Source organism: Canis lupus, chromosome 5, assembly GCF_003254725.2.
Source record: "Canis lupus dingo isolate Sandy chromosome 5, ASM325472v2, whole genome shotgun sequence".
Taxonomy (NCBI): Eukaryota; Metazoa; Chordata; class Mammalia; order Carnivora; family Canidae; genus Canis; species Canis lupus.
Window position 1 is genome coordinate 9,827,395 of NC_064247.1, and position 8,242 is coordinate 9,835,636.

At 42.7% G+C, this 8,242-nt stretch overlaps 1 protein-coding gene across 1 annotated transcript; it reads right to left on the bottom strand.

Annotated features, from left to right (window-relative positions):
• Positions 1-4,265: 4,265 nt before the first annotated feature.
• LOC112671136 (olfactory receptor 8A1) lies at positions 4,266-5,195 on the bottom strand. The gene has a single exon (XM_025465123.2). It carries the CDS (start codon positions 5,193-5,195, stop codon positions 4,266-4,268), a length of 930 nt encoding a protein of 309 aa, XP_025320908.1.
• Positions 5,196-8,242: the final 3,047 nt, after the last annotated feature.

Genomic DNA, 8,242 nt, shown 5'->3' on the forward strand with positions numbered 1-8,242 from the left:
TTATTTTTAAACAGTATATCAGATGATCTCACAAGATGGTAAGTATTGATTTCTATTGAACATTAAGATCTTATTTATTTATTTATTTATTTATTTATTTATTTATTTATTTCTGATAGACACAGAGAGAGAGAGAGAGAGAGAGAATGAGGCAGAGACACGGAAGGAGGGAGAAGCAGGCTCCACGCCGGGAGCCCGAAGTGGGACTCGATCCCGGGACCCCAGGATCGCGCCCCAGGCCACAGGCAGGCGCCAAACCGCTGAGCCACCCAGGGATCCCTAAGATCCCATTTAAAAGAAAAAACACTTTGAGGTGTGATTGACATACAGAATGCTGTACGTATTTAATGTATACAACTTGATGAGCTTCTGGATCCATGAAAACCATCACCACACTCAATACCATGAACACATGCATCGCCTCCAAAAGTTTCCAAAAGTTTGTCTTCTGTTAAGTTTTTTTTTGTGACAAGAACACAACGTAAGATTTACCATCTTAGCAAATTTTTTAGTATACAGTACCGTATTGTTAACTAGAGGCAAAAAAGAAAGAGACCCTTTGAGTGTACTTCTCAGAGGACACATGAGAGAGGATGTTCCACGTGTACACACTTGTTATCTCTAATGGTATGAAAAACGAGTAAGAAGCTTATGCACTCACATGGCCCTCCTCTCTTTTTAAGAAAACTCTAAGCCACACCCATAATAAGTAGAAAAAGATCCCGAGAAAGCTAAAATTAAAGTTTATCTCAAACTTAATATGCTTTCTCATAAAGAAGCATATACATTTGAATTCACTCTAAAAAAAAGAAGATGCTTTGCAAAGCGTAATATGAATGACAAACTTACCTCAACCATAGGACTTGCCAGTTAGGGAGAGAAGCAGCTACGGGCATACAGCTATGGTCAAAGATCACCTCCCTCCACAACAGCCTTCTTAGACCTGGTGAGAGGTCTTCCATCCTTGGCCCTTCTCTGGCTGTGCCCCTCCCCACAGGATGATCTAAGGGGATGTGCCCAGCAAAGAACCTCTGTACCTCATTCTGGTCTTGCTTTCAATGTTGGGATCCCAGAATTCCCTGCCCAAATACCTTTTACCTGCTTATAACACTCTTTCCAAGGTCTGTCCCCTAAAAGTAGACCCCATAGCTGGTTGTTCACCCCTTGGCCAAAGGGAAAACCAGCGGATGGCTATGTACAGGGGATATGGGTGGAGCTTGGACACCAGGGTATCCGTAAATGTGTCTATGTGAGGCCCCTTGTGTAGAGGGACAGATCTCGTGGTGGGAAGTGGAGGCACCAAGCTGTGGCTACGGCAGGGGGCTGGAACCAGGTGGAGCCTTCCTTTAATATCACATTCTGGTGCAGAACTCTTAGCGTTCTGAGGTTTCTAAATTTGAACCTGGCATTTTCGCTTGTTATGAAGGTATATTTGTCAAGGTAGGAAGAAGAAAATATTTAACATTTTGTTAGCTTGATTTTTAATTTCCAAATATTTAGAGACTCTTTCTCCGGGCCTCACCAATATTAATGTCTCCCCATTCAGCAATTCAGTGGCCAGCTCGGATCCAGGGCTTCTTGGGCATGTGGATTGGTATGAATCTGGGGGCTGCGTCTAGAAAAAGGAACTTTTATTTCTGTTTCTCTTTTTCCCTCTCCCTACTTCCATGCGTCTTATCTCTCTGGGTAACCATTCTAACCTACTTAATGTATGTTTTATGTTATTTTTTTCTTTCTAAATGTGTTTTTTTCCCCTGGTTTGTGTGCATGTAATTTTATATACATAAGTAATGTGTTTTATATCTTGCACAGCCCTGGAGCTCTAGAGCTCTATCACCCATGGCTAATCCTCTGCTTCTAATTGCTGCCAAGTCTCTGCCACAGCCTGTCCTTTTAGGTACCCAGTCGTGGGTGTAAAGAGAGATCTCATTGTTTTAATTTGCACTGCTCTGATTAGTAATTGGCTTAAGCATCTCTTCACATGCTTGGCAGCACTTCAGGAGGTAAAGTGTTTGTTGTATATACCTTGCCCATCTTTCTGTTGATGATTTGCTTCCTGTTGGCTTCTTCTTGTGTTTCTAATATATGCCAGTTAGATATCATCTTCCATTCTATTTCTATTAACTCTATCTCCCAGGTCCTTTGCTGAACAAATATCCTAATTTTTGATATATTGAAATTCACCAATTAATTTGGCTTTATGGTTTCTCACTTTCAGCTAACAAATATTTTCCTACATTTTTTTTTCCTAACTAGTGGGCCTCTATAATGGTAGTGATCTTATCTCTGGAGAAATGTCAGGAAAAAATGGGTATGGCTCTTTCAATACCCATTCTACCTTCCTTCTGGTCAGGTTAAAAACTAAAAACTAATTAGCCAAATGCCCTGGTAGCTGGAGCCCTGGGATGTGAATTAATTGCCACTGAAACGGTGGTGCAGGGGGTTCCGACACTTCATTGTGTCTCAGAATCACCTGAAGGTTTATTAAAGCACAGATTGTGACTAATTATGTAGGCCTGGAGCCTACAGAGGACCTAAAAATGTGTATTTCTGACAAGTTTCCAGTTGATTCTCATCCTAGTTTCCACTAGTCATGAGAGTGAGAGGTAATTTTCATGGGGGAAGCAGGGAGAGTGGCAATAGGACCTCTAGATCATGTCTACTGTGGAGTCACTCTGAGGACCACCTCACCCCTTCTCCAGTCATTCAAAAATCTGTAAGCAACTAGTTTCCTGTATTAGATTCCTTTCTGCTTGAGAAAACTAGAGTTATTTCTGTTTTTCATAATAAACCACTGCTTGATACAATAGCATACCAAACATAGCTATAAATGACAAGAGGATGTCCATAAATCCTTTGCCCTAGGTCAGGCTGCTGAACCTAACCCCTTTGTTCTTGATACCAATATAAGCAAGGGCAGCAGGGAGAAACTTTGTCCTGTGGCCACTGGATTTCTGATGGAGACTTATAGTAGGTCTATTAGTTATTTAAGCAGGACAAGAGATTTTGCAGTAATGTATAATTGAGGGTGACCCATCATCCTCCTTTGTCTGGGACTGAGAGATTTCCCAAGATGGAGGCCTTTCAGTGGCAAACTGGTGAAGTTGGTCACTCTAGTGTAGTCCTTCCTTAGTCCTCTTGAAGAAGTTGTCTATAGTGGGAAAGATGCTAGGGCAGGTGATAAAAGGGGGGACTTGAGAAATTATCTTTTGGAAGTATCTGAAACTGAAAAAGGAGCATTATGTCAAGCTTAACAGGCTGTTCCAAGGGAGTGTTGGCCCAAAGCTGAAGGGAAAATGTGTGAGAGCCAAAACTGCGGGCTCTGAGTTACCTGGACTTAGACCCCAGTGTTGTTTGTTTGCCAGCTATGTGACCTTAGCAAGTTACTGAACCAAGTGTCCACATCTGTGAGATAAGGATAACAGTGGTACCTGTGTGTTGTGAGGTATAATTGAAATAATGCATACAGGGGGATCCCTGGGTGGCTCAGTGGTTTAGCGCCCACCTTCGGCCCAGAGCGTGATCCTGGAATCCCGGGATTGAGTCCCACACTGGGCTCCCTGCATGGCCTGCTTCTCTCTATGCCTGTGTCTCTGCCTCTCTCTTTGTGTCTCTTGTGTGTCTCTCATGAATAAATAAATAAAATCTTAAAAAAAGAAATAATGCACACAAAGCATTTAGGGGAGTTGCGTGGCTCAGAGTAAGCATCTCAAAACATATGACTGGCTCTTACTATTTTTACTGTTACTATGAAGTTATATAAATGGGGCATGTAGAGGTTCTGGGCAGGAGCAAGTAGAGAGGAATGAAGAAAGAGGAGATCTGGATGAGCAAGGAACTGTGTCTCACTTCTTGGTGATTTTCACACTCACCTTTCTTTGCCTTGTGTACTTCCGGGCACAAAAAAATAATTGGGTTGAGTAATATTTTCTGTAGGGAAGGTAATAAAACAATGGATGACTTTCAAACTCAATGCTGAAAGTTTAACATTTATGTTAAATTACAGTTAAGATAGTAAATGTTTACCAAAGGGTTCACACAGAGAAAATGGATCTCAAATGAAAGAAAACATGAACTTGAAATCATTTGATTTCAAATAGAAATGAGAGTCCAGAAAGGGAGGGAAGGAAAGGGGAACAAGGGAAGGATGCATTCATTCAACCATGAAGCCAAGCACCTATTTCCCATCACAGTTGGATAAGCATTCAGGGGGCTTCCCTCTGGTATTAAACCAATTTTAAAATCAAGCAAGAATAACATTGACCTCAGAACATTTTTCTCCTCAGTGTTTTCTGCAAAGCAGCCTTTACCTCCTTATTCCTCAAGCTGTAGATCAGGGGGTTCAGCATGGGAATCACTGTAGTGTAGAACACAGAGGCTATGTTCTCCTGGGCCAGGGAACTGGCCGTGGAGGGTTTCAGGTACATGAACGCAGTAGACCCGTAGAACATCCCCACAGCAGCAAGGTGGGAGCTGCAGGTGCTGAAGGCTTTGGACCTGCCCTCTGTGGTGCTGATGCGGAGGATGCTGGAGAGGATGAAGGCATAGGAAACAAGGACTGTTAAACTGGTGAGTATGATGTTAAATCCGGCCAAAAAGAAGACTGTCATCTCAATATCGTAGGTGCTAGAGCAGGAGAGCTTCATGAGAGGGAGGATGTCACAGAAGTAATGGCTGATGAGGAGCTCACAATAGGACAGTTTTAACATGAGGCCAGTCTCTATTGTTGAGCCAATGAGCCCCATGGCATAGACCACAGCCACCAGCAGGGAGCAGACTTGATGACTCATGATGACATTGTAGAGCAAAGGGCTGCAGATGGCGACATAGCGGTCATAGGCCATCACTGTCAGCATGTAACACTCAGCAATGACAAACAGTAGGAAGAAGTAGAGCTGTGACATGCACCCTGAATAGGAGATGATGTTCTTCTCTGACACAAAGTTCACCAACATTTTAGGGGTAATGGCAGAGGAGTAGCAGAGATCCACAAGTGACAGGTTGCTGAGGAAGTAGTACATGGGGGTGTGAAGCTGAGCATTCAGACAAATCAGTGTGAACATGCCCAGGTTCCCCATCACGGTGACCAAGTAGATCCCAAGGAAGAGGAGGAGAAGTGGGAGCTGGAGATCTGGCTGACTTGTCAAGCCCCTGAGAATGAACTCGGTCACTGTTGAGTGATTTTCTGCAGCCATTCTTCTGTGTTTGGGAGCCCTGTGAGGATAGGAGAGAAGTCCATGAAAGGCTGCATCTTGGACTTTTGGGTGAAGCTAGTTTTGAGCATTTGGGGTCAGTTGGGGGATCCTGGGCTGTTTCTTGATGAGTCCTCCCTCATCTTGCTGTTTGCTGGGAGAAAGATCAGCCTTTTGGGTGTTTCGAAGATCATGAGGATGAAAGGAAAAAGGGGCCACGATCTAGGACTTTTACCACTTTCATGTTTCTGAAATATCCTTTAGTGATGCTTCTTAAAGTGTATTCCCTGGACCGGCAGCATTAGCATCCTGTTAGAGATGCAAACTCTCAGGCCTCACTGGGACTGACCAAATCAGAAGGCCTGGGGATGTGGTCAGCAATCTGGGTTTAACCCTTTTTCCACATGATGCCGAGGCACGCTCAGGTTTGAGAGCCTCCATCCTATAGGTAACAAGCAGCATATTTCATATTTTGTACTTGGAGATGCATTTTGCTTCAAAAATAAAATTTCCCTGTCATCTGTGCAATTCCCAAATAGTCTCTGAATGTAAATGCAAAAATACCCATCTCAAACTGACACAGTGTCAGGGTAGTACAGTAGTTACGACTATATCACCAAATGACAAGTCAGTTTCTGTATCTGAAAGATGAAGATGAGAACAAAAGGCCCCAGTAATTAGACAGTAAAGGCTGATAGGCGAGATGGGTGCCCTCATGTCAAGGGAGAAAAACTAAAAATTTAATCAGGCGAATGACCACGGGGAACAAAACCAGTCGGCACAGCCTGAGATGACAAGCTTGCACAAAATTCAGCAACAGTTTTGAAAAAAACTATGCACAACACATCCTGTCATGCTCTCCAGCAGGAGCCACACCCTCAAACTGCTATCAGAAATAGGGAGCTGTGTATCCTGCTTGTCCCCCCACTCCGGAAACTTGCAGCTTGGGACCTGGGTCTGACCCATGTCCATAAAGGGCACAGAGCTTGCCCTAGGTTTTTGCCTATTTAAACCTCCAGCCCGATCCTTTCCTGACAGAGTTACTTCAATTTGTAGCCCAAGTCTGTGTCTCCCCTGGTTTTTGCAAACTGCTGGGCGACGTAGTTTTTCCTTGCCTCTGATGGAGTCCTTGCGTCCCAAGATGTTTTTTATGGACGAAGAAATCAGTTTTATCAATTTCAAAGGTAGTTGTAAAAATGACATAGGATAATGCACATTTAGAAATATTTTTTCAAAGCATTCAGTTCCCATAAAAGTGTCGTTAGGTGTCTGGAATTTGGCTTTACTTTTTCACTGGACTTGAGGCTCTAAGACAGTGGTTCTCAACACTGACTGTACACTGTAATCACCTGGAATGTTTGGAAGTCTCCATGCCTACGCTCCACCCACAGAGATTCAGATTTAATAGACCCGTGGGGCAGTGTGGACACTGGCACATAATATAGTACAGGGTAAGTGCCCAAAGGCCATTATTGTTACCATGATGATTTTCAGATTGTAATATGAAACCAGGCCCCATGATCTCCCTAATGACAAGGCACTCAAATTGTCAACATGTCCCTAAGAAGCATGGATCATCCTTGCTGGGCATGATACTTATAGATGGCCCATCTCTAAGATATATCTCTTAGGAAAAAAAACTTAAGTTCTTCCTCTTTTTATTGTGTCCTCTTATAATTACTAACTTTTGTATAATGCCCTTTAAAGGTCAATCTCTAACTTCTAAAATTTTGGGTATGAGGAGAAATGTGTTCTGAGTAGGATTCTTATTTCTGTTTTCCTTTTTTTTTTTTTTTTTAAGATTTATTTATTTATTTGAGAGAGGGAGAGAGAGCGAGCGAACAAGCAGGGGGAGCGAGTGGCGGGCAGAGGGAGAGAGAAAAGCAGGCTCCCCACTGAGCAAGGAACCTGATGTGGGGCTAGATCCCAGGATTCTGGGATCATAACCTGAGCCCAAGGGAGATGCTTAACCAACTGAGCCACCCAGGTGCCCCTTATTTCCATTTTCCTCTTGAGAATACAGAAGGGCCAGACCTTCAGTGACTTGCTTGGAACATACTAACAATCAGTGACTTAGAACTCAAATTCTGTTCTTGCCTGATCATGAGCTTGTTTGTAGCCCAAGTGTGCAGCCTTGTATGTCCACACTCTACAGCTCTAAGCAACGTGGAGGTTGAAAATGCTTTACACTTGATGTCTTAGCTTGTGCATAGCATATGAGAAAGAGGAATGTTACATTATTTTTTTCATTCTCCAATAAATTGGAGCTCTAAACATTACCCTAAATTGTATAGTTAATAGAGGCAGAACTGGGCTATAACCCAGGACTTCTGACTACTATCTGTTTTGTTTCCATTAAACTGTATTGTTGGGGCTCCTGGGTGGCTCAGTGGTTGAGCCTCTGCCTTCGGCCCAGGGCATGATCCTGGGGTCCTGGGATCGAGTTCTGCATGGAGCTCCCTGCAGGGAGCCTGCTTCTCCCTCTGCCTGTGTTTCTGCTTCTCTCTCTGTGTCTGTCATGAATAAATAATTAAAAAAACTGTATTGTTTTGGTGTAGCTTATCTTTGGGTAGCATTTTATTACTATTTAATAAACTTAACTTATTGAAATTTTGGAGATTATTTCATTGCTAATTTCAGGTGCATTTAAAAAATTACAAAGGCAATATATATGCACTGTAGAAAATTAAAAATATAAATAAGCATGGGCACTTAGGTGGCTCAGTCAGTTAAGTGTCCGCCTCTTGATTTCAGCTCAGGTCATGATCTCCAGGTTGTGAGATGGAGCCCCGTGTCAGGGTCAGGCTCTGCGCTGGGCATAGAGCCTGCCTGGGATTCTCTCTCTCCTTTTGCCCCTCCCTCCCACTCTCCGTCTCTCTATCTCAAATAAATAACTCTTAAAGAAAAAGAACTACAAATAAACAAAAGTAAAACCACACCATTTCCCTGCTACTTGGAGACTAATATTGGCAGTGGCTAGCTTTCTAAATTTTATATATATGTATATATAATTTATATATATAATATATAATTTAATAATATATAATTTT